This window comes from Oncorhynchus kisutch, unplaced genomic scaffold (genome assembly GCF_002021735.2).
Source record: "Oncorhynchus kisutch isolate 150728-3 unplaced genomic scaffold, Okis_V2 scaffold1491, whole genome shotgun sequence".
Taxonomy (NCBI): Eukaryota; Metazoa; Chordata; class Actinopteri; order Salmoniformes; family Salmonidae; genus Oncorhynchus; species Oncorhynchus kisutch.
The window spans coordinates 17376-42919 of record NW_022263436.1 but is presented as its reverse complement, the minus strand read 5'-3'; the positions used below and the strand labels follow the sequence as shown (position 1 = coordinate 42919).

The window sequence follows — 25544 nt, the reverse complement described above, 5'->3', positions numbered from 1 at the left end:
GTATAAATAAGTGGGAAACATCACAAGTTTAATGCTTTGAATAATTGACTTTGTACATTAAAAAATATATGTATTATTTGACAACAAAAAAACAGAGGGCGCTCAACCAACGTTGAGTTGAGGTGCAACCAAAAATGTGATCATCATCATAGAAAAGGAAAAAGCCCAACTCTTGCTCACTATAAAAAAATGCATTGTTTTATTCAGGCAAGGTTAAAAGATTAACGTTTCGGCCTAGTCTATGATGACATGCAAGTTGTGTTTGCCCAGTAAAAGGGTGTCCCAGACTAACCCTGGTTCTTGAGGGTTGAAGACAGTGAAAAATTATCATTAAGTAAATGGGACTTTTCAATTCTTGAATAAAAATCTTTAATGAACATGAATTGAAATACAATTGACTTGAGGATCAGAGCAGGCAGGCTGACTGGCTAGCGCTGAAAGCCCTCTGCCTCTAACTCTGTGCGGTTCATCTCAACCAAGAGGTTGTGTGGGTTGTCTTTCTCTCTGTGGGTGTGAATCACTATGACCTCTCCCTCTACCTGCCATTTGGCTGATCAGAAGCCTTCTGCTCTTTCTTGCTCACATCCTCTAACACCTCTTCCACCTCCTCTTTCTGGCTGTGTTCGACTGAGGTCACTACAAAATATGCACAAATTTATATATAACATGGCTACAAACTATGAAACGAGCTCACGAATTGTAAAACGTCCACGTACTGTAATATACATCCACAATATTTTTTGTTTTTGATGTTATGATGATATTCCCTGGAGGTCGGGGCCCACAGGGCAGGTTCCCTGCGTGCCCATTCGGTAATCTGGCCCTGATCATCAAGTTAAACCACAGGTATTGTTGTTACACATCCTCACACTGTCTTGGAGGATAAAACTGAGACTGTAGCCAGCTTCCATTTTACCTCATTTTATTGTCCAAAGAATGTTCCCATAGTCCAGAAGTATTGGATGAAAATCCACAATGTTGGTGCCATACAGGAGCACTGACCAATCTGTCTCCAAAAGAGGACTGCTGGTTTTGAGGATGGTGTGGAGGTCAGTGGTTGATGATCTGAGCACCCCCTGAGATGGTGAGTATGGTTTCAGTAGACCACTATTGAGCTGGTAGATCAGATAGGAGCTTCGAGGAAAGGTAATTTAGTACTTTGAATGTGGTTCATATGGCCTTATAGTGGATTCAGGACTTGGACAAGGAGTCAATGCAGTTTAAAGATGCATTTACATGGGGTTTGGATGATAGTGTCACATTTCTTAGAATGAGAGAAAATATTGGAGTTTGGGGACTGGAGGGGATAATAGTCAAGTTGGGAAATGTGCAAATATTTAGATACAAATATATAGTCAAGTTGGGGATGATTCAGATATTCCTGTTGAAAAAGAGAAAAGACAGAAAGATATAATCTTACAGTATTGTAACATTCTGGGTGTAGTGGGTGAGAAGTCAGGCGCAGGAAGCAGAGAGTTGAACCCAGGACCTCATACATGCAAAGCATGCACTCTACCACTGAGCTACATCCCCTTTCAGGGAAAAAAAATGTTATTTATTTATTTATTTTTATTTCACCTATACGCCTTACCGCTTGGCCACCATGCCACTCTATGCTGCAAGATATTTATCAACATTCTGGAAAGTAGTAGTTGTGTAATGTGAATTTGGCACACAAATAACATCTCTGTTTCCTGTGAGAATTTCAACATTCTGGAAAGTAGGAGTTGTGTAATGTGAATTTGGCACACAAATACTCAGTGGAGAACCTTGGGATTGAACCAAGGACCTCATGCTAAAATAGCATGCACTCCCCCTCTGAGCTTCGATCCAATTTTATTTGCAGATAAAATGCAATATTAATACAATGTACTTTTTATATACACCACTCCATTGAAACTACAATGAAATGATAGCAGCAATTCTAAATACAAGCAAGTATGGATAGTCATCTAACCCATGAACTTCAGTTTTTGAAAATGATGCAATTGAAGTTGGTAACCATGCCACATCTGTTACATAAATGTACGAACAGGGATTGAATACATGTTCTTCAGATTACAAGAGCAAATTATTTAGCACGTCTCTGTTTCCTGCTGAGAATTTCAACATTCTGGAAAGTCGGAGATGGGCCATTGCAAAAATTTTAATGGAGAAGCTGGGGATTGAACCCAGGACATCATACATGCGAAGCATGCACTCTACCACTGAGCTACATCCCCTTCCTGGGAAATAAAATGTTTTCCTTATTTATTTAAATTTCACCTATAATTAATCAGGTAAGCTAGTTGAGAACAAGTTTTCATATTCAACTGCGACCTGGCCAAGATAAAGCAAAGCAGCGCAACACAAACAACAACACAGAGTTACAGATGGAATAAACAAGCGTACAGTCAATAACACAATAGAAGAAAAAAAGAAAGTCTATATACAGTGCGTGCAAATGGAGGTAAGGCAATAAATAGGCCATAGTAGCGAAATATTCACAATTTAGCAAATTAACACTGGAGTGATAGATGAGCAGATGATGATGTGCAAGTAGAAATACCGGTGTGCAAAGAGCAGAAAGTATATTAAAACAATATGGGGATGAGGTAGGTAGATTGGGTGGGCTATTTACAGGTGGGCTTTGTACAGCTGCAGCGATCAGTTAGCTGCTCAGATAGCCGATGTTTAAAGTTAGCAGTGTTGCCAACACCTCAGTAAGGAAAGTAGCTATTGGCTGTCCTAAAAGTCACTAGAAGTTGCTAAATGATGTCATCACCTAATTTGCATAATTGTCCATGTGCATGTAATTGTGATGGACACTGTAGGAGTGAGGAATAACATTGTGGAAGAGACAAAAAGTGAGTAAAATGAAAATGTCTGCAAGTATTCAGAGGGGTCTGAATACTTGCTAAATACAGCGACTAAGTCGCTAAGTTGGCAACACTGAAAGTTAGTGAGGGAAATATGTCTCCAGCTTCAGCGATTTTTGCAATTCGTTCCAGTCATTGTCAGCAGAGAACTGGAAGGAAAGGCGGCCAAATGAGGTGTTGGCTTTGGGGATGACCAGTGAGATATACCTGCTGGAACGCGTGCTACGGGTGGGTGTTGTTATCGTGACCAGTGAGCTGAGATAAGGCGGAGCTTTACCTAGCATAGACTAAAAAGATAACCTGGAACCAGTGGGTCTGGCGACGAATATGTAGCGAGGGCCAGCCGACTAGAGCATACAGGTCGTAGTGGCCATATCAATACAATTGACCCTTTCTTTACACTGTTCTAATGAAAGTACATTTCCATAATATCATCTAGCTTCCATAAACGTCGAACAAGGCTTGAACCCAGGATTGAACCCATGTGCTTCAGTTTACAAAAACAGATGACTTAGCACATCTATTTCCTTCTTAAAATGTCAACATTCTGGAAAGTAGAGTTGTGCAAAAGCTAATTTCACAACTAAATATACTCATCAGAAAATGTTGGGATTAACTTCAGAGCACATGCATTTCAAGTATTAGCTCTACCGTAGAGGCACATCCCCTTACTATATAATAGCAGGGTTGCTATTTTGAGAAAAAAAATTTTTTCTTAAAAGTACTCCTGTGAAAGAACCTTTCCATGGTACCAGCTATCTTTTAATAAGGCACGGATGGGATTTGAACCCTGCTGAGAATTTCAACATTCTGGAAAGTAGGAGATGGGCCATTGCAAAAATCTTAATGGAAAAGCTGGGGATTGAACCCAGGACCTCATACATGCAAAGCATGCACTCTACCACTGAGCTCCATCCCCTTTCTGGGAAAGAAATGGTTTTTTTCTTATTTTTTTAAATTTCACCTATAATTAATCAGGTAAGCTAGTTGAGAACAAGTTTTCATATTCAACTGCGACCTGGCCAAGATAAAGCAAAGCAGCGCAACACAAACAACAACACAGAGTTACAGATGGAATAAACAAGCGTACAGTCAATAACACAATAGAAGAAAAAAAAGAAAGTCTATATACAGTGCGTGCAAATGGAGGTAAGGCAATAAATAGGCCATAGTAGCGAAGTATTTACAATTTAGCAAATTAACACTGGAGTGATAGATGAGCAGATGATGATGTGCAAGTAGAAATACTGGTGTGCAAAGAGCAGAAAGTATATTAAAACAATATGGGGATGAGGTAGGTAGATTGGGTGGGCTATTTACAGATGGGCTTTGTACAGCTGCAGCAATCAGTTAGCTGCTCAGATAGCCGATGTTTAAAGTTAGCAGTGTTGCCAACACCTCAGTAAGGAAAGTAGCTATTGGCTGTCCTAAAAGTCACTAGAAGTTGCTAAATGATGTCATCACCTAATTTGCATAATTGTCCATGTGCATGTAATTGTGATGGACACTGTAGGAGTGAGGAATAACATTGTGGAAGAGACAAAAAGTGAGTAAAATGAAAATTTCTGCAAGTATTCAGAGGGGTCTGAATACTTGCTACCACCACGTCCTCTCCTCCATCTTCTTCTCCTTCTTGCGGTGGTACAACTGCTTCCTCGAAAAGTTCTTGACTCCCCTCTTCAGCCAAAACCTCTCCACAGTTGCACTCCTCTAGTCTCTTTCGGCATCCACCACAAAAATACCTTTCCTTCCCTCCAACACATTCCCTCACATAATGACCCAGCTAACCACACTTGAAACATTTAAACTCAGGGCAGTCTTTGACTATGTTCCCAGACTGGATATACAGTCGACAAACCCTGACCTGCTTATCATGTATTACTCTAAAATACTCTCCTCCCTCCAGTGTCTCAAATTTTGTCTAATATGGCAATGATTATACTGTTTCAGTGAATTTTACCTTGCAAAATCTTGTCCCGTCCACTATCTCCATACCTGGCCAAACTATCCTCCTTATCATCTAAAGTCAAGCCACAGGTCACAGGTGAGCTGCCTTGTTAAACCCTAAAAATAAATAATAACACGATTGCGTTGAAAATACCCATTAAGCCATTTGTCAAGATTTCCCCCATGTGGACCTGTTGTCACTCTTACCCTGATGGTTGCTGATACTTCCAGACACTTTTTCGGTCTTATCTGAGGAATTGTATCATTTATATCAGAATGGCCATATTCTGAGGCCAGTTTAGCGTTCATTCAATGACGATTTACTACTCTTTTCCCATTGAAGGCCATATTGAGGTTAAATCAATGACTGGAGTTTTTAATTGATATAACAAATGACTATTGAAAGTGCAAGTCTCTTTAACCCGAGACACAGCTAGTGTGCTATAGTCAGGATGGCCGAGTGGTCTAAGGTGCTGCATTCAGGTTGCAGTCTCCAATGGAGGCCTGTGTTCAAATCCCACTTCTGACAGTAATTTAGTGCTTCTCAGGTGTCATGCTTCTTAGCAGTAATAATAAGATTATGAAATAACTAAACACAGTGAAATAACAATATATAATAAACACTCTCAAATGCAAACCTTCTGGAGCTGATCAAAGATCAAGGGAAATAAGGAAACAGCTGTAACAAATGAATGAGTGGAACATTTCCTGTTATTGCATTATGATGAAATACTACATTATCTTTCAGTTATTAAATTATAATTTGCTGTAAACTATGCCTGCCGGCCCATTCACTCCTAACAAGCCTGTTTTCCTCTGTCACAGTTGTCGTGGCAGAGTGGTTAAGGCGATGGACTTGAAATCCATTAGGATCTTCCTTTGCAGGTTCAAATCCTGCAGACAATGAAAAATAACATTTGGACCACTCCCGAGGTGGAAGTTTAGTCGTATTTCTTATACCAATCACATCCTCTCAGATCTCCACAAGTACATAGGGAATAGTTGTCCATTTGGGATAGGACTGCAGGCCATCTCTCACACCTTTACACACCTGGTTATCCATCCTTCTAGCTTTATAGGCCACAGTAGCATAGGTTACAGGTTTGTAGTCAAGCCACAGATTTCAGGTGAGATCCCATGATACAGTCAACAATACAACAACATGATTCTCATGAATAACCATTAAGCCATTTGCTAAGATTTCCCCCATTTTGACATGTGGACCTGTTGTCACTCTTACCCTGACGGATAGCTCCAGACACTTTTTTGGTCCTATCTGAGGCATTTTTAAATTCATGTCAAAATGGCCATATTCTGAAGACACTCTTAAAGTCTGCAGGGTAATCGAACTGGCCACATCTAAAGTCAAGCCACAGGTCATAGGTGAGAAACCTTGTTAAACCCTAAAAGTAAAAACACGATTGCGTTGAAAATAACCATTAAGTCATTCAGGTCGCAGACTCCCCTATAGGCATGGGTTGAAACCCACTCCTGACAACTTTTTAGCGCCTGCAATTTACTGGTCTCTGTGGTGATTTTAGAAGGCTGTGCCTATTTCTACTTTTTCCCCATACTCTTTAACCCGATACCCAGTTTCTGTGCTGTAGTCAGGGTGGTCGATCTGTCTAAGGCGCTCCGTTCAGGTCGCGCTCTCCAAAGGAGGTTTAGGTTCAAATCCCACTTCTGACAGATGTTTAGCACCTCTCAAGCAGGTTTCATGCTGTTTGGCAGTAATAATAAGATTATGAAATAACACAGCTTGGAAGGAGGGACACATTGGGGTGTGTAGAGACATACACTGCCTGGATTAGTTAACCTTGTTGGAACTTTTAAAGAACCGTCAGACCTAGAGTTCCGAAACTTTAGAAACCTGTTCTAGACCTTAGGTCGATAGTGCGTGGTGAGTTACGTGGCTCTAGAAGGTTCTCGGACCGAGAAACAGCCTTGTACATTTGCAATGACTTCAATTCATTTTTGCATCACGAAAATGACGACATTTAGAAATGTCCCAAAGTCGCAAGACTAGGTGCATTATGACCGCCTTGGCCCATATAGACGGACCCCAACGTTTCTGTCCGATAGCTCATTCAAGGACCCCGTAGCAAGTCATGGAAAAAAGTGGATTTTCAGCACCAATTAGGGTCTTGCTCGGACACCAAATGACCTATCGAGCGGAAACTTGGGATTCGGGGTCACCTCAGCTAGGCTTACACATAACATCAGAAATGGACCCGTAGCTAGAACCACTGTCCAGCCATCCCGAGTTCATCGGGCCAGTCAATTTCACATTCCTGCAGGATTTTTATAGCATGACAAATTTGTGATGGTAAATGCCCATTGAACCATATTGCAAATGCACAGGGACTTTGCAAAAGTGAGAAAACATAAACAAATGGAAATAATGAAATCAACACAACGAGCGATGGAGAAGACCCACTATCAATGCCCGGCCATCCTGTGTTCATCAGGTAAGTCAATTTTGCAATTCTGCATGATTTTTGAGCATGACAAATTCGTGATGGTGAATGCCCATTGAAACATATTGCAAATGCACGTGCACTTGCAATATAATTCAATAGTGAAAAAAACATCACCAAATGGACATGATGAAATCAACACAACGAGTGATGGAAGAGAACAACTATCACTGCCCGGTCATCCCGAGTTCATCGGGCCAGTCAATTTTGCATTTCTAAAGGATTTTTGAGCATGTCAAATTTCTTATGGCATTTGGCCCCCCAAAAAAGTGACTTTTGACTTTGACTTTTGACTTCCTATGAAATCATATTGCAAATGGACAAATCATATTCCTTATGCACAAGTAAAAAAAAATATTATGATAATAACATTTTACAAAAGTATATTCATACAGTTCTTACACATGATTAATTGACATAAAATCGAAACAATTTCGAAAAACGGTCCAGAAAGCACTTTTTTACGAGGGTGATACGTTTTTTTTTTTAAGTTCACATTTTCGACTTTTGACTTCCTATGAAATCATATTGCAAATGGACAAAACTTATGCCTTATGCACAAGTTTTAAAAAATAAATAATAATAATGATAATAAAATACGACTAAAGTATGTTGATACAGTATTTATATGTGTGTAATTGACACAGAATTCGAAATAATTTCAAAAAACGGTCCAGAAAGCACTTTTTTAAGGGTGTGTGAAGTTTTTTTATAAAATTTAGCTATTTTTGACTTTTCACTTCCTATGAAATCATATTGCAAATGGACAAAACATGTGCCGTATGCGCAAGTAATAAAAAATACAAAAATTATAATAAAATTGGACAAAAGTATATTCATACAGTTCTTGCACATGTGTAATTGACAAAAAAATCGAAAGAATTTCGAAAAACGGTCCAGAAAGCACTTTTTTGGGGGGTGATAAGTTTGTGAACAAAATTTCACTTTTTCAAAATTTTGCTTTTGGATGTTGACTTGGGTTGCATTTGCAATATGAAAAACCCCGGTGGAGCGCATTCACCACCTGTTTGATTTTTGAAGTGTTACAAATGGCATTTGCCATATGGCATTTGCAATCAACTTTACACGAATCAACGCCACATCGGGTGGTATTGGACACCGTGTATATGGTTTGTCCAATGCCAATGTTTTGCCATTCTTTTTTGTCCATTTCAGGGGGATAATTCCCTTACATTGAGTGGCTGCTGCCAAAATAGTGACTCAATCTCTAGCCACTTTAATAATTAAAAATAGGATGTAATAAATGCATCACTAGTCACTTTAAACAATACCACTTTATATAATGTTTACATACTCTACATTACTCATCTCATATGTATATACTGTACTCTACTGTACTCTATACCATCTACTGCATCTTGCCTATGCCGTTAGGCCATCGCTCATCCATATATTTATATGTACATATTCTTATTCATTTCTTTGCACTTGTGTGCGTATAAGGTAGTTGTTGTGAAATTGTTAGATAACTTGTTAGATATTACTGCAAGGTCAGAACTAGAAGCACAAGCATTTCGCTACACTCGCATTAACATCTGCTAACCATGTGTATGTGATTTGATTGAATGTTTTCCCCATAAAACCTACCACTGCTTAGATTTCTAATTTGATCAGTATTGGTTTATGCTGTTAAAATTTGTGTTTAAGCAATAAACAAATTTAAAAAAGAAAATCTCTGGTTGTAAACTGGTTGCAGTAGCTATGTTTTTGGTATCGCTCATGTCATACTGCGTGTCATTCCTCAACTGTCTGGATTTTACATTCATTTTGGATCTCCACCAAACTGACACACTAAATTAACTAACTGTTTTTGTACATATTCAAGTAGCGATTCATAACATACAAATACAATCAGTACATGGCTTTCCATTAATTTCTTAAACTCATTGGAAATGAAATGGAATTCAACTATGCTATAATCCCACTGAAACATGAATAAGCCTCATTCAGATGATTTTATATGGTCCTTTACCCACCAGCTCCGTGGGAAAATTGGATCCTGGCCAAAGGCACAAGTTCATTCAAAGTGTGAGACATCGAGGATGAGTTTTTGACAATATTAATGTCAACTGCCATATGTTGATGTACATGTCCAACTGGTTTCCTCCTATTTTCAGACTACTGATGCCAGACTAGTGTAGGATGTTTGGTAACATTTGGCATCCTAAACTTGTTTACATGCGACAAAGTAGGCTACAGGACCATATAGTGCTTCTACCCAAGTGGTGGCCCATCATGTCTTTAGGAGCTACAGTCTTTTTCATTTTTTCCAACCAGGCATTAACCAAGACATAGCTAGAATGTTATGGAGTGATATTAGTGCCAACATAAACTGAATTTCAGATTCAACATCATATCGCTGCATAAACTCTAGTGTACCTGGTTTGGCCAACGATTACTCCACATTGTGGCCCTCCAGGAAAAATAAGTCTGACTTCCTCCCTATAGGCTGTCTCATCGTCGTTGGTGATCAGGCCCTACCACAGTCGTGTCATTGGCAAACTTAATGATGGTGTTGGAGCCGCAGGTAAACATGGAGTACAGGAAGGGACTAAGCAGGCACCCCTGAGGGGTCCCTGTGTTGAGGGATATGAAATGGCCTACCCTCACCACCTGGGGGCGGCTCATTAGGAAATGACAGGATCCAGACGCAACTGGTTTCAAGTGGCCACGAGAACTCGTGTGATCTCCTACTGCTAACTAGTGGACGAAATGGGAATCAGACAGGGGAATATTTATATCAATGGATAGGTAGACTTCAGCTTTCTTCTCGTGTATATCCTGTAAAACGAAAAACGTTGCACAAACCCCATGCTTTTAAAATGGCTCTGTTCCTATGGAAATGTGCACATGTTTAGAGCGAGTAATTGGTTACATATTTTATGTCGAACCTAGACTTTCAAATCTCTTATTTCCCAACAACTGACAATTTGGACCTCCCCCGTATCTCGGGCTCTGTAATAGTCACATTGTTTCTGACGCTTATCAGAATCCCACAGTTCTTAGCTTTCTAACAGTACTTAACTGGCGTTCTGCCCCTGAGCAAGGGAGTTAACCCACTGTTCCCCGGGCGCCGATGACGTGAATGTCGATTAAGGCAGACCCCGCACATCTCTGATTCAGAGTGGTTGGGTTAAATGCGTAAGACACATTTCAGTTGAATACATTCAGTTGTACAACTGACTAGGTATTCCCCTTTCCCTTTCCCTAAGCATGTTTCTGTAATGACCGAAATGTACTTTATGAGGGCAGTATACAATATTATGCATTGTTTATATAATGCCACCAGAGGGCGTCAGAGTTGATCAGGTTAAGAACAGCTATGGCTACAGACAAACAGGTATTCGTTGGTATAAGTACTTTAAGGAATGAGCAGCAAGGCAGCATGATTTCAACAAGCACTTCACCTGTCATTGCAATACAATTCTAACTAGGCCTCTATACAAACAGCAGTAGAGCTAAGTATTGCTTTCCCCCTCAAAAAACACAAAGTTCTACGTAACAAATACCCAGTGTTTTTAATCCAATCCATGAAACAGTGTTTTTACTATGAGAAGAAAACAACCTTTTGTGTCTAAGACACCAAAACCAGTTTAACTTAGGGTAATATATTAACATTCCAGTTTGATCCGGTTAAGATCTGAAGAGTTCAAAAGAGGTTTGAATGTTAAATGCAATGATATACATTCTCAATAAGTTAACACTGTAGGCTGCTGTTGTGTATAGCGTATTAGACTTGGAGGGCTATAGTTGTTTTCTCCAAGGCACAGGTATGGAACAAAACATGCAAGGAGGAGGACTAAAATTAACTTCAAAATATCAAGGAAGTGGGATTCAAACATGTGTTGAATCATACAGAAATATGCATGCCAGAGGGACCATTTGAAACAAAATTGTAAAATAATTTCTTTGTGGGAAGCATTACATAATTTTTTAAATGTGAAATCATACAAATCTGCCATTTTAATGAAAATACAGTACTGCATTCAAAAACCCATCTCGTAGAATTTGATTAGGGTTATTAGTCACAATTTGCAGGAGTAGAAAGGTTCATGTTCCCTTAAAGAGTTCAAGTATGCCCCATAACTTCCTCCAGTAGCCTCTAACATCAACCTAACTCCAAACTGCAGTAGTGAGTGAAACTCGTCTATAGTTGATGCCTGATAGTCGTGCTGGTTTGCAGCATATGCATTCTCCATCTTGTGTCAACATGCGCAAGACTGTAGAAAACCCACTCAAACATGTTTCTGTAAAACACGAGTAGCAGCAGAGAAAGAAAAATATCAAATTTCAGTACAAATAAATAGGATCGATTGAGAAAGGACTCTCATGATGGCCGTCTTCGACACTCTGCCAGCTGACATCCAAGCAGGTGAGTAACACTTAGAGAGCACTCTGACAGGTGCCGTTTGTCATGACATCTTACCAGAACCTTTCAACTGGCCAGTGTTAAGAAGCTACGGTTTGCATTTGTCTACATCCTGATCCTCTTTTTTCCCCTTTCCAGGGGATGTTGCTGTGGTCATCCCGGATGTCACCCCACACGTCACCAAGGACGTGACACTGGATGTTCCATGCAGAGCTAGGAAAGGGGCAGTCCAGCGATTATTTTGCAGGCTTTGGAGGGCAGTGTGCTGCTGCGCCTGCCACAAGGAAGAGGAGGAACAATATTAATTATTCATCAGACCTTCAGAAATGGGATTGAACCATAGACCATTAAATTATTTGCATTATAATTGGACTCAATTCTGCTTTTCTTCTGTTTACTACTTAATTTCAGAATTTCTATAAACTTTCACTTTGTAAGTGTGGATTAGGTTGTGTAAATAAGTGGGAAACATCACAATTTTAATGCTTTGAATAATTTACTTTGTACATTAAAAAATATATGTATTATTTGACAACAAAAAAACAGAGGGCGCTCAACCAAACGTTGAGTTGAGGTGCAACCAAAAATGTGATCATCATCATAGAAAAGGAAAAAGCGCAACTCTTGCTCACTATAAAAAAATGCATTGTTTTATTCAGGCAAGGTTAAAAGATTAACGTTTCGGCCTAGTCTATGATGATATGCAAGTTGTGTTTGCCCAGTAAAAGGGTGACCCAGACTAACCCTGGTTCCTAAGGGTTGAAGACAGTGAAAAATTATCATTAAGTAAATGGGACTTTTCTATTCCTGAATAAAAATCTTTAATGAACATGAATTTAAATACAATTGACTTGAGGATCAGAGCAGGCAGGCTGACTGGCTAGCGCTGAGAGCCCTCTGCCTCTAACGCTGTGCGGTTCATCTCAACCAAGAGGTTGTGTGGGTTGTCTTTCTCTCTGTGGGTGTGAATCACTATGACCTCTCCCTCTGCCTGCCATTTGGCTGACCAGAAGCCTTCTGCTCTTTCTTGCTCACATCCTCTATCTAACACCTCTTCCACCTCCTCTTTCTGGCTGTGTTCGACTGAGGTCACTCGTTCTCTCTCCCTGGGTGTTGGATAGTTCCTCCTCCTCTGTGTCTTTGTGATGGTGGAGGGAGTTATCCTGTTCCGGCTCCCTCTAAGGGGGTATATCGTAATCTCTTTCGGTGTGTTGAGGGGTTCAGTGGTTTTGGAGGGAGTCTGAAGTTCGATCTCTAGCGATGAGTGTGGGGTCTGTCAAATCAAATCAAATGTATTTTTATAGCCCTTCGTACATCAGCTGATATCTCAAAGTGCTGCACAGAAACCCAGCCTAAAACCCCAAACAGCAAGCAATGCAGGTGTAGAAGCACGGTGGCTAGGAAAAACTCCCTAGAAAGGCCAAAACCTAGGAAGAAACCTAGAGAGGAACCAGGCTATGAGGGGTGGCCAGTCCTCTTCTGGCTGTGCCGGGTGGAGATTTATAACAGAACATGGCCAAGATGTTCAAATGTTCATAAATGACCAGCATGGTCAAATAATAATAAACACAATAGTTGTCGGGGGTGAAGCAAGTCAGCACCTCAGGAGTAAATGTCAGTTGGCTTTTCATAGCCGATTATTAAGAGTATCTCTACCATCCTGCTGTCTCTAGAGAGTTGAAAACAGCAGGTCTGGGACAGGTAGGACGTACGGTGAACAGGTCAGGGTTCCATAGCCACAGGCAAAACAGCTGAAACTGGAGAAGCAGCACGGCCAGGTGGACTGGGGACAGCAAGGAGTCATCATGCCAGGTAGTACTGAGGGATGGTCCTAGGGCTCAGGTCCTCCGAGAGAGAGAAAGAAAGAGAGAATTAGAGAGAGCATACTTAAATTCACACAGGACACCGGATAAGACAGGAGAAGTACTCCAGATATAACAAACTGACCCTAGCCCCGCGACACATAAACTACTGCAGCATAAATACTGGAGGCTGAGACAGGAGGGGTCAGGAGACACTGTGGCACCATCTGATGATACCCCCGGACAGGGCCAAACAGGAAGGATATAACCCCACACCACTAGAGGGATATCTTCAACCACCAACTTACCATCCTGAGACAAGGCCGAGTATAGCCCACAAAGATCTCCGCCACGGCACAACCCAAAAGGGCGCGCCAACCCAGACAGGAAGATCACGTCAGTGACTCAACCTACTCAAGTGACGCACCCCTCCTAAGGACGGCATGGAAGAGCACCAGTAAGAAAATTGATATGCAACATCCCCACTAAAAATGTTTAAATGCTCAGGAATTTCTACAAAATATGCACAAATTTATATATAACATGGCTACAAACTATGAAACGAGCTCACGAAATGTAAAACGTCCACGTACTGTAATATACGTCCACAATTTTTTTAGTTTTGGATGTTATGATGATATTCCCTGGAGGTTGGGGCCCACAGGGCAGGTGCCCTGCGTGCCCATTCGGTAATCTGGCCCTGATCATCAAGTTAAACCACAGGTATTGTTGTTACACATCCTCACACTGTCTTGGAGGATAAAACTGAGACTGTAGCCAGCTTCCATTTTACCTCATTTTATTGTCCAAAGAATGTTCCCATTGTCCAGAAGTATTGGATGAAAATCCACAATGTTGGTGCCATACAGGAGCACTGACCAATCTGTCTCCAAAAGAGGACTGCTGGTTTTGAGGATGGTGTGGAGGTCAGTGGTTGATGATCTGAGCACCCCCTGAGATGGTGAGTATGGTTTCAGTAGACCACTATTGAGCTGGTAGATCAGATAGGAGCTTCGAGGAAAGGTAATTTAGTGCTTTGAATGTGGTTCATATGGCCTTATAGTGGATTCAGAACTTGGACAAGGAGTCAATGCAGTTTAAAGATGCATTTACACGGGGGTTGGATGATAGTGTCAAATTTCTTAGAATGAGAGAAAATATTGGAGTTTGGGGGCTGGAGGGGATAATAGTCAAGTTGGGAAATGTGCAAATATTTAGATACAAATATATAGTCAAGTTGGGGATGATTCAGATATTCCTGTTGAAAAAGAGAAAAGACAGAAAGATATAATCTTACAGTATTGTAACGTTCTGGGTGTAGTGGGTGAGAAGTCAGGCGCAGGAAGCAGAGAGTTCAGGGTAGTGCTAATTTAATGCACAAAACGGCGAACATAAGCCCATAGGCCCATAGGCGAACATAAGCCCATAGGCGAACATAAGCCAACCCCACGAAAACACAGGGCGTACAACAAAACAACGCCCCAAACACGGGGACTTAAACTGTCCAGCAAAACCCACGAAATGGGAAACATGTAACCCACAGACGTGCACACAAGTTACACAAAACAATCCCGCACAAAGAGCAGGCGGGCCGGCTGGCTAATAAAGCCCAACTAATCAGCAAATACACAACAGGTGTAACCAATAAACAGACAAGGAGGGGGAGGAAAGAATCAGTGGCAGCTAGTAGGCCGGTGATGACGACCGCCGAGCGCCACCCGAACGGGAAGGGGAGCCACCTTCGGTAAGAGTTGTGACAAGTATATTAAATTCATCCCTTTGGGCCAAAACTGGTTGAATAAACTTTTCCACCTCATTTCAACAACAAGAAAATCTATGTGATGACGGTGAATCAACGCTGAAAACTCAATTGGATTTTATTCACCCAACTTTTAACCAGCATTTTTGGTTGATTTCACATTTTGGTTGAGTTCCCAAATTTAAATCAAACTAGACATGGATCTGATTTCTGTGCCCAGTGGGATTGGATTTCTGTAATCATATCAGCTCATTTGTTACACTTCTTCTAATCATCCAGAGAGAATGTACCTTTCTTTGAGGTTAACCTTCGAGATGACCTCCCTCAAGGATTCTCTCTCTTTCCTCGGAGAGAATTTGTTCCACATTTTAGGAAAATCGCCATTGGTGGCCATGTTGCTCAAGATATTCCGACCATGATGCCTGTGGACAAAAGATATGAATATCATCTTAAACGTGCAAAATATCAAATAATTTCTGCTGTCTGTGATTAAAAACAGTACTCAATTGATGGCAACCTGAGAAAAAATAAGACATACATTAGGTAGAATTTGCAAGAGGGTCAGTTTGAGCAATGTACCGCATTACCTGATCTACAAATCATCTCAACAATATAACAACTGGGTTTTAACCGTTCGTTATTATGAAAATCTAAGCGAATCTGCACAACACTTGGCTCAGACCATTGTGATCAAGTAGGGTTGTCTTCATTAGGCACCAAACAGATGGAAGGAAACTGAATCAGGTACTGACTATTTGGACTCATTTACATTTGTAATTTTTACCCCAATTTCGTGGTATCCAATAGGTAGTTACAATCTTTGCCCATCGCTGCAACTCCCGTAAAGACTCTGGAGATGCGAAGGTCGAGAGCCGTGCGTCCTCCGAAACACAACCCAGCCAAGCCGTACTGCTTCTTGACACAAAAGCCGCTTAACCTGGAAGCACCAATGTGTCGGAGGAAACACCATACACCTGCCGACCGTGTCCGTGCATTGCACCCCGCCCACCAGAGGAGGTCGCTAGTTGGCGATGGGAGAAGAACATCCCTCCCGGTCAAACATCCCGGCTAAGCTTTGGCTTTTTAACTTTCAAACCCACATGGGTGCCTGGACTTGGATTGTCCTATGCCACGTAGCACTTATTTGTGTTTATAATTTTTCCTTTTTGTTTTCAATTACTATTCCCCTCCAAGAGAACCTGTGGTTGTTTTGGAATACCTAAAATCCGCAATTCAATCCATGACACCCTTTAGCATAGATGCTGTAGACAGACGACAATGTGGCTTTTAAAGTCAATTTCAATTTGTATTCGTGGTAAACGCTGCAGATGTTGACTCAAGACTAAATTACCTTTAAAAGCTGCATTGTCGGCGATCTAGTGCTTTAGCGAGCCATGGATTGAATCCCGGCCTTAACTGTTATGTTGAAGCAAGCTACTTTACAGGAGGAACTTCCCACCTGACTTCCTGTGAAGGGTCCACAGCCAGTTTACTGACGGCAATCAAGAAACGGTCAGTGAGGTCTTTCTTCCCCGACAGGAGACGAGCCGTTCCCATGACCTCAGCCAGTCTCTCCAGGTGCTGAGCAGTGCAGCTCCTCACCGCAGCGTTACGGTGGCTGAGGAAGGAAAAACAGAGCACATCAGTTATATGTCATAGAGATACATGAGTTAGGAGATGAATGATAATGGATTGTATTGATGAAGTCTCATCGATGGATCAAAATGTTCGGTAAAACTTTATATTAAGGTCCCTTAATATACCATTTATAAATTGTTTGTAAAGAGTTTACTTCCCATTTATTAATCATTATTCCTACATTTGTAAATGTCAATAAGAAATCTATAAATAGTTATTTACACATTTATAAACGCTATTTTAAATTATTTGTTCATGACTTACTAATAAGGTGTTTGATCATAGTATGATCACAATATGTAAATGATTAATAATGTACTACTAATGTACTATAAACCAGTTATAAAGGAGTTACTGTCAAGGCATTTGTTAATGGTTGATTAATGGTTTGACTCACCATTTATATACATATTTATAAATGTATTTATAAATGTCACAAATGGTGTATTTATTAATGAGTGCATTTATGAATGTGAGTACATGTACTTACGAATACCTCAGTGCCTCACTAATAGCCCCTAATCTAAAGTGTTCACTATATATACACTTTATAAATGTTTATAAATGACTTGTTACTCCCCAAAGGCTAGCACACATCAGTAGACAGTACCTCTCCACCAATGGCTAAAAATAATCTAAATAACGCAATGGTAAAATAAGAAGTACACAACACAAGGAAGTATAAGACATAACAAAAAAATGTGATTCCATTCAAATGTGACATCTAGCGTTGGGGTGAGTTGCTGCCGGAAGTGTTGTGGAATAACCTAGCATGCTGATGAAAAAGGCAGTTAATTAAAAACTAGCAGTATTTCAATCTTCTCAATTTCGAGATTTGGATAATGGGACAATTTGTGGAAGTCCGGATCTACCCCTTAGTGAGTGTTAATTGACCCCTCTCCCTCTCCCTCTTTACCTCAGCCCACCGACCAGCAGGGCATTCATGACACGTGTAGGGGTGCAGCTCTGCACCATGTGACCCAGGGCAAAGTTGGCGCCCTGCCGGATGAAGGCGTTGGCCTCGCTGGCTTTGTGCAGCAGCACGCGTGCCGTCCCCTCCACCTCACTGTCAGCACAAGACACTGCAGAGCGCAGGTTCTTCACCTGAATCATAATAACATGCACAGGACCAGCTATTAATGTTGAGCAGTACAACCCACAAACATCAGAAACATGACACAATAATTTGACGTGTTCTCCAAATGTAGCAGATTTGTGCAGATGAATGAATAGGGCAGTGAATGAATACAGCTACCTCATTTATAATGGCAAGGCAGATATCATGGAGTTTAGGCATCAGTATGTCCATGTGGTTCTGAGCCATCACACGGAGAGAGGTCAAGCCCTCGATCTTCTTCTCCCTGCAAATCAGTGAAAGAAACGTAAGCATTTTCCACAACATTTTCCAAAAACATTAAAATTATGTTCATCAATTAGGACTCTGGTCTCTTAAATTCAGAAGTTTCTATGCTCTGTAGCTCAAATCTACATTTCCAAGGACACTACACTGTGCTTCCTTTAGCCTAGCTCCATTGGTCTTGTCTAGGGTGAATGCTCACCAGTCATCAGAGGGAGAGTGGAGCAGCTTGAAGGTCTTAGTCAGGGCCTGCTCTGGGTTGGACAGGGGCTGCAATCTGGCCTGGTTCTTTATTTGGCCCTTTGGCTCACTGGCTGCCTTATTGTCTATGGGTTGACAGCAGACATCTTATTTATGTATTTACTCATTTTCATATCTGTTTGTAGCTTTTAACACTAGTTCATTATGATATCATTTTAAATTTAGCACATATATTTTTGGTGCTCTCCCTGCTCAGAAGCAGGGTCCAATTAACCTTGAGTAAAGGTTATCTCACTGTGAAACAGGCAAATCAAGTGTGGCCCTGGGCTAAAGCCATTTGTGTCTCTTCCCTTCCTACTATTTTTCTATCAATCTACCTAGCTTCATCTCCCTGTCTAATTTACATTAGTATGAGTACATGAGAGGGACTGACCTGAGCCGGTGGCAGCCTTTGGCAGGCTAAGGAACCTTATAGGCCGAGGCTGTTTGCTCCTGGGCTTGGTAGGAGGGGGAGCAGGCCTGGGTAGGCTGTCACGCAACTTGACCGGGGTCCCAACATCCAAGTAGTCACGGAGCTCCGCAGGGGTGTTCATATCCACTGAGCTCAGGCTTCCCAGAGAGCTGGTGGCTATTTCCCCCATGGACATGGCCGAGCCCAAACTTCTCCTGCCCATGGCCTTCACCTCATGTACCACCTTTGGTGTAGACCAGAAAACAATGCTCCCATCATAGAAATACATATAGAACTAGTATATACATAAACTAATACAGAGAGAGCCTGTATTCTAGGATCTATTATATCATGCTGTCAAAAAGAGAGTATCCTTTCTAACTTGTACCCCCACACACTTACTCGGTACTGTATTTAGCCTCGTTATTGTTATGTCATTGTGTTACTTTAATTATTATTATTTATTTATTTTTACTTTATTATTTATTTGGTAAATACTTTCTTAACTCTTCTTGAACTGCACTGTTGGTTTCACGGTAAGGTCTACACTTGTTGTGTTCGGCACAATAAAGTTTGATTTGATTTTAAGACATGGAACCACTATCTGTTTTGGCAATTTATCAGTCCAAGTATAATTCTGAACTGCAAATGTTCACATTTACAATAAATTCTAAGTCCATCCTACCTTCCAGGCCTCCTCCTTCAGGTGAGGCTCGATGTCCCTCACCTCCTCCATCAGGTCAATGGGTCCGTTGTTGTCAGCACAGCCCTGATCCGACTGGACTTTCAGGGCTTTGACTCCCTGCCTGCCCTTCTTCTTCTTGCCCCTCTTGGAGGGAGCTCCAGTGGGAGGGACGGGAACAGGCCACACGCTACTGCTGCTGAATGACTTATTTACCTGGATGGACTCCAGAGAGTGAGATCCGGGTCGAACTTGGGCTCCGTCCACCCCCACCACGTTCTTCAGTGGGGCCAGAGCTATGTGCTCAAGCCTTCGTGGCAAAGGCCTCGGTGGAGCTTTCGGCCACAGAATGCACTGAATAGAGGGGACGAAGTGGTGCGCGAAGGTGCTGCCAACCCCGATGAGAGCAGTCCGGACATAATTCTCATGGATAGCACTTATCTTTCTTTGCTTTGCTTCCATGGTCTCTCTCTCAGCTCTCTGCATCTGCAGAAGTCTGGCATCACTGATGAAGCCACGATGGCCCTCTGGGACTGGGTAGCTCTCCTGATAGCCCTGGATCACAATGGTACAGTATGAAATGTATAGCAGATGTGAAGTAGGCAAAATAGTTTCCACAGTGTGTCATAAAAAACCTTTAAGCTAAAGATTTTATGGATGTAGGCCTACTGTATGTCTATGAAACCACAAAATAAACAGTGATATTTTTGGGAAAACATTTGAAAAACTGATGAGCCTTACAAAACTTGAAAACTTGTCCTGGTCATCCTGTTGGTTTAAAGCCATGTTTTGCTTCCTCAGGTTTTCGATGAGACTCTTCATCTGTGAGTTCTCTTTTTGGAGTTTGTCAAACTCACTTGATTTTCTCCCTCGATAAGCCATTGATGATAAATATTAACACTCTCAAAATAAGAACTTAACCTATCTCTGTGAGAGATCTATCAAGAAATGAGTGGAAATTAAATGTTGCTTGTCAGATGGAACCAGCAATGTTATTAAATTTGAATTTTACCTTTATTTTACTAGGCAAGTCAGTTAAGAACAAATTCTTATTTTCAATGACGGCCTAGGAACAGTGGGTTAACTGCCTGTTCAGGGGAAGAACGACAGATTTGTACCTTGTCAGCTCGGGGATTTGAACTTGCAACCATTTATCATGGCAAGGCTTCCGTTACATTGTGATGTCATAATGGGGGTCTGTTGACAGTGCTGAGCACATCAGCACATGGTGAACATCAATGAAAGCTTTTTGATTCCCATATAAAATCATGAATGTGGTGAATTTGTAAATACTATATATATATATATATATATATATATATATATAAACTCAGCAAAAAAATAAACGTCCCTTTTTTAGGACCCTGTCTTTCAAAGATAATTCCTAAAAATCCAAGTAACTTCACAGATCTTCATTGTAAAGGGTTTAAACACTGTTTCCCATGTTTCCCAGGCACAATCCCTACATCAGTGCTCAGACTTTCCGCAATAAACAGAGAGGCTGAACTGAGGGCTTGTAGGCCTGTTGTAAGGCAGGTCCTCATTAGACATCACCGGCAACAGCGTCACCTATGGGCACAAACCCACCGTTGCTGGACCAGACAGGACTGCCAAAAAGTGCTCTTCACTGACGAGTCGCGGTTTTGTCTCACCAGGGGTGATGGTCAGATTTACATTTATCGTTGAAGGAATGAGCGTTACACCGAGGCCTGTACTCTGGAGCGATATCGATTTGGAGGTGGAGGGTCCGTCATGGTCTGGCGCAGAGTATCACAGCATCATCGGACTAAGCTTGTTGTCATTGCAGGCAGTCTCAACGCTGTGTATTACAGGGAAGACATCCTCCTCCCTCATATGGTACACTTCCTGCAGGCTCATCCTGACATAACCCTCTAGCATGACAATGCCACCAGCCATACTGCTCGTTCTGTGCATGATTTCCTGCAAGACAGGAATATCAGTGTTCTGCCATGGTCAGCGAAGAGCCCGGATCTCAATCCCATTGAGCACATCTGGGACCTGTTGGATCGGAGGGTGAGAGCTAGGGCCATTCCCCCCAGAAATGTCTGTGTACTTTCAGGTACCTAGGTGGAAGAGTGGGGTAACATGGTACAGCAAGAACTGGCAAATCTGGTGCAGTCCAAGGGGAGAAGATGCACTGCAGTACTTAATGCAGTTGATGGCCACACCAGATACTGACTGTTACTTTTTATTTTGACCACTGATTTTGATTATTCCATTTCTGTTAGTCAAATTTCTGTGGAACTGGTTCAGTTTATGTCTCAGTTGTTGAATCTTGTTATGTTCATACAAATATTTACACATGTTATGTTTGCTGAAAATAAACGCAGTTGACAGTGAGAGGACATTTATTTTTTTGCTGAGTTTATATATATATATATATATACAGTTGAAGTCGGAAGTTTACATACACCTTAGCCAAATACATTTAAACTCAGTTTTTCACAATTCCTGAAATTTTATCCTAGTAAAAATCCCCTGTTTTAGGTCAGTTAGGATCACCACTTTATTTTAAGAATGTGAAATGTCAGAATAATAGGAGAGATTTATTTATTTCAGCTTGTATTTCTTTCATCACATTCCCAGTGGGTCAGAAGTTTACCTACACTCAATTAGTATTTGGTAGCATTGCCTTTGAATTGTTTAACTTGTGTCAAACTTTATGGGTAGCCTTCCAAAAGCTTCCCACAATAAGTTGTGTGAATTTTGTCCCATTCCTCCTGACGGAGCTGGTGTAACTGAGTCAGATTCCGTTTCCTATCGCTTCAACAGTGTCAACAGTCTTCAGACATAGTTCCAGGCTTTTATTTTGAAAAATTAGCCAGAAACATAACATTGCATCAAGTGGTCACATGAGTTTTGCTCGAGCAACAGATTTTGGACAGCTATTGCTTTTCCCTCTCCTACTGTGAAAGATATTTGCGGTTGATATATTATCGATCATAATTTTAAAAACAACCTGAGGATTGATTATAAAAAACGTTTGACATGTTTCTGTGGACATTATGGAAACTATTTGGAATTTTTCCACGTTGTCGTGACCGCTCTTTCCTGTGAATTTCTGAACATAACGCGCCAAACAAACAGAGGGATTTTGGATATAAAAATTATGTTTATGGAACAAAAGGAACATTTGTTGTGTAACTGGGAGTCTCGTGAGAACATCCAAAGATCATCAAAGGTAAACAATAAATTGAATTGCTTTTCAAATTTTCATGACCGAGCTACTTGATGCTAAGTGTACTTAATGTTTTGTCGAGCGATCGATAAATTTACACAAACGCTTGGATTGCTTTCGCTGTAAAGCATAATTTAAAAATCTGACATGACAGGTAGATTAACAAAAGGCTAAACTGTGTTTTCTTATATTGCACTTGTGATTTCATGAATATAAATATTTTTAATAATATTTATTGAATGTAGCGCTATGCTATTCAGCGGTTGTTGATGACACTTATCCCGTTAACAGGATTGCAGCCATAACAAGTTAATCCCTTCTCTTAACATGTATGGCCCCAAAACATAATCAAGCAGTTGACCAATTACGCAAGACTTTAATTCGAAGTTAACTGAAATTAATCAACAACTGGATACATTTCTTTCTTTCTAAAGTGAAACTATCCTCTGCATTGGAGTATCTCTACAAGTATAAGTTTAACCAGTATTTCAGTTGTTTTACCGTCCCATGAAGAAGTGTGGCAGGCCTGTGAGGAAGGATCCTACAGCCATGAGGAAACAGCCCATAGCAATGAGCCTGGGCCGGTGCAGCTTCGCCCCAAAATGGCTGACCACAGCCAGGAACAGCAGGTTACCTGCAAGAAACCACAACACTACAGAAGTCAGGAATTGCAAATTATAAACACTGTTTTTTTTCAACTAAAAATGGTATATCAGTTTGGATACTAGGCTGCAACAACATAGCATCAAATACAACAATGTTAGGGGTTTGACAGTAGAGTCATGGACAAACGCCAGTCAATCAATTAATAGGAACAACTATAAAACTGGACAGTATTGAGAGCAGACTCTGATTGAACCACAAAAAAAATGGATCATACTGTAGTCTGTATCTGGTTTTTACTACATGAATTCTCAAGCAACTCAATGTTATTGTTGAAACCCATCTCAAAGCTGCTGTCTATGAGTCCGATGAGAGAGCAGGACAGGTCAAAGTGTCTCTCTGAGTGATGGCACTCTTCATGTAGGTCCCTGACAGAGCTTTGGTGAAGGAGGCGAACTACAGGGCCACGATGAACTGCTGACAAACACAAGAGAGAGAACATTAGTGTGTGTTTGTCCGTGTGTATGTGCATGCGTGGATGCGTGTGCAGACAGAGTACATGTGTAGCTGAGGTGGCCTGCAATAGTAAAAAGAACGGACACAAGTTTACGTCTGCAAAGTTCTGCCGCTTTCTTTATTTTGAAGAATATTTTTTTTCTCTTGTTCAATTGTCTATTTTCTTGTTAGTACTTTGAAAATATTCACATCAAACAAGTGCACACTTTAAATTAAACAACATAAATGCACTTTACCTAAAGCAGAAATAAAAAATGTTCCACAAATAACCCTGTCTTAGTGTACGGTTTCACATGAAAACCACAATGTATTTCACATTAATACAATAGAAACACCTATATATGAAACCATAAATAACTGAATGTTTCTCTATATACCTCTACCTCTATAGAAAAGTGACAACATTACATTCAGCTTTAAGATGGTGGCACCTCCAGAAAATCTTCTCTCTCTCACTGTATGCACTAAAAGTCCACCAGACTGAGCGTGCTCGGCCAGTTTACCAGCTAGTGAGCACAATTTTACACAAAACAACCAATAACATGTAAAACCAACTCAGAAATCCCTAACAAATGGATTCTTGATAAAAAATCTCCTAGACAAAATCCAGTACAAGTCAGCTACTCAGTAAACATAGTCTTTGTGACTCGTAAATGTTTTTTTTACCTCAGCTAGCATCAAGCTAACATACACTCTCACTCAATGTAAATCACCTTCTTCTCTCACTCAGTTCGACACAAAGCCAAAACAAAACCTTTCCTAACGTGATAATATCTTGACAAAGTTGTTAAATAGCATGTTATTACATATTGTGTATATATTTGAACGTTTGAAGTGCTGTTACATACCTGTAATAGTAAAAGAACTGACACAGTTTACCTCTGTAAAGTTCTGGTCCTTATTCTGCAGATGGTGAGCTCTTGACCAGAACTTAATGTTTCTCCTGTTACAACAGTGCAACAGCGCCATCTATTGGCCTGATGGACTGCTGACGATAAAGTATGTAGAAAATCCCATTAAGATTCATTAAGACAAATACAGAAACAATTAGGGGGGATAAATAATAAATGGGTGTCTGTTTTTAGTGACTTTGTTTTCAACCCATTACACATGCACAATCATACATGTGCATTTAAAGCATTATTAAGATCCTTGAGTGTGGAACTGCAGGGCGTTTACGCAAAAAACACATGAATTTCACATGAACACGGGAAGTGTACCAAAAACATGTTTTAATGTAATCTTATGTGAAGATAATGTGATAACATGTAAAGCAACATGTGATTACATGAAACTACACATGTGAAAATGTGATCACGTTGTGTTCCAAAATGTCATTTGTGCTCACATAAAATGTAAGTTGAAATCATGTGGTTTTTCTGTCAGGGCAGGAATATAAGATGCATTTTGATGTTACATGATCTTGAAAATGCAATGTTCTTTGAGGTTCTTCCATGTTCCTTTCCATGTATTTTCCATTTTACTTTCCCTCAGTCCTTTTCACTTTCCTTGTCAAAACAAGCTCTGTCCCCGTCAAGACTTATTGAGCTTCTGATGGATTTTAAACCATTCAACAAATAGTTTTATAATGAAGAGTAGACCCAACTAAACACCCTGGATTCTTTACACACACATTGAAAGGCAAAAATGTCGAATTTGGACTC

General features: G+C 40.7%; 1 protein-coding gene and 4 non-coding genes across 14 annotated transcripts; 2 read left to right on the top strand and 3 right to left on the bottom strand.

Annotated features, from left to right (window-relative positions):
- Positions 1 to 2150: 2150 nt before the first annotated feature.
- On the bottom strand, positions 2151 to 2222 carry trnaa-cgc (transfer RNA alanine (anticodon CGC)). The gene has a single exon. It is a non-coding gene; the product is annotated as a tRNA-Ala (tRNA).
- A 1483-nt stretch (positions 2223 to 3705) lies between these two features.
- trnaa-ugc (transfer RNA alanine (anticodon UGC)) lies at positions 3706 to 3777 on the bottom strand. Its single transcript has one exon. It is a non-coding gene; the product is annotated as a tRNA-Ala (tRNA).
- A 1474-nt stretch (positions 3778 to 5251) lies between these two features.
- Positions 5252 to 5334, top strand: trnal-cag (transfer RNA leucine (anticodon CAG)). The gene has a single exon. It is a non-coding gene; the product is annotated as a tRNA-Leu (tRNA).
- A 295-nt stretch (positions 5335 to 5629) lies between these two features.
- On the top strand, positions 5630 to 5711 carry trnas-uga (transfer RNA serine (anticodon UGA)). Its single transcript has one exon. It is a non-coding gene; the product is annotated as a tRNA-Ser (tRNA).
- Positions 5712 to 10646: 4935 nt separating this feature from the next.
- Positions 10647 to 24809, bottom strand: LOC116366461 (TOG array regulator of axonemal microtubules protein 2-like). 10 transcript variants are annotated; one of them, XM_031818562.1, is made up of 11 exons: positions 24729 to 24809; positions 23642 to 23841; positions 23263 to 23395; positions 19566 to 20117; positions 18863 to 19124; positions 18431 to 18554; positions 18127 to 18232; positions 17788 to 17975; positions 16693 to 16851; positions 15524 to 15655; positions 10647 to 11946 (listed from the first exon to the last, which is right to left on the bottom strand). In XM_031818562.1, exons 4-11 carry the CDS (start codon positions 20046 to 20048, stop codon positions 11886 to 11888), a joined length of 1515 nt encoding a protein of 504 aa, XP_031674422.1. In that variant the 5' UTR covers positions 20049 to 20117; positions 23263 to 23395; positions 23642 to 23841; positions 24729 to 24809; the 3' UTR covers positions 10647 to 11885. The 10 variants fall into 10 exon arrangements, 9 of the variants coding, with proteins under 9 accessions (XP_031674422.1, XP_031674423.1, XP_031674428.1 ...); XM_031818563.1 differs by having other exon boundaries at positions 23704 to 23841; XR_004208279.1 differs by lacking the exon at positions 10647 to 11946 and adding exons at positions 13856 to 13906; positions 14068 to 14732 and having other exon boundaries at positions 23263 to 23841.
- Positions 24810 to 25544: the final 735 nt, after the last annotated feature.

Bases quoted from the DNA above. Each gene is read 5' to 3' on its own strand.
- LOC116366461 (XM_031818561.1), bottom strand. From the start codon at position 20,048: ATGCAGAGAGCTGAGAGAGAGACCATGGAAGCAAAGCAAAGAAAGATA. The intron at 15,656-16,692 runs GTGGGAAGTTCC...TTTTGTCCACAG, and splicing joins GACCCTTCACAGGAAGTCAG to GCATCATGGTCGGAATATCT. The intron at 11,947-15,523 runs GTACATTCTCTC...TCCTTGTGGCAG, and splicing joins AAGGTTAACCTCAAAGAAAG to GCGCAGCAGCACACTGCCCT.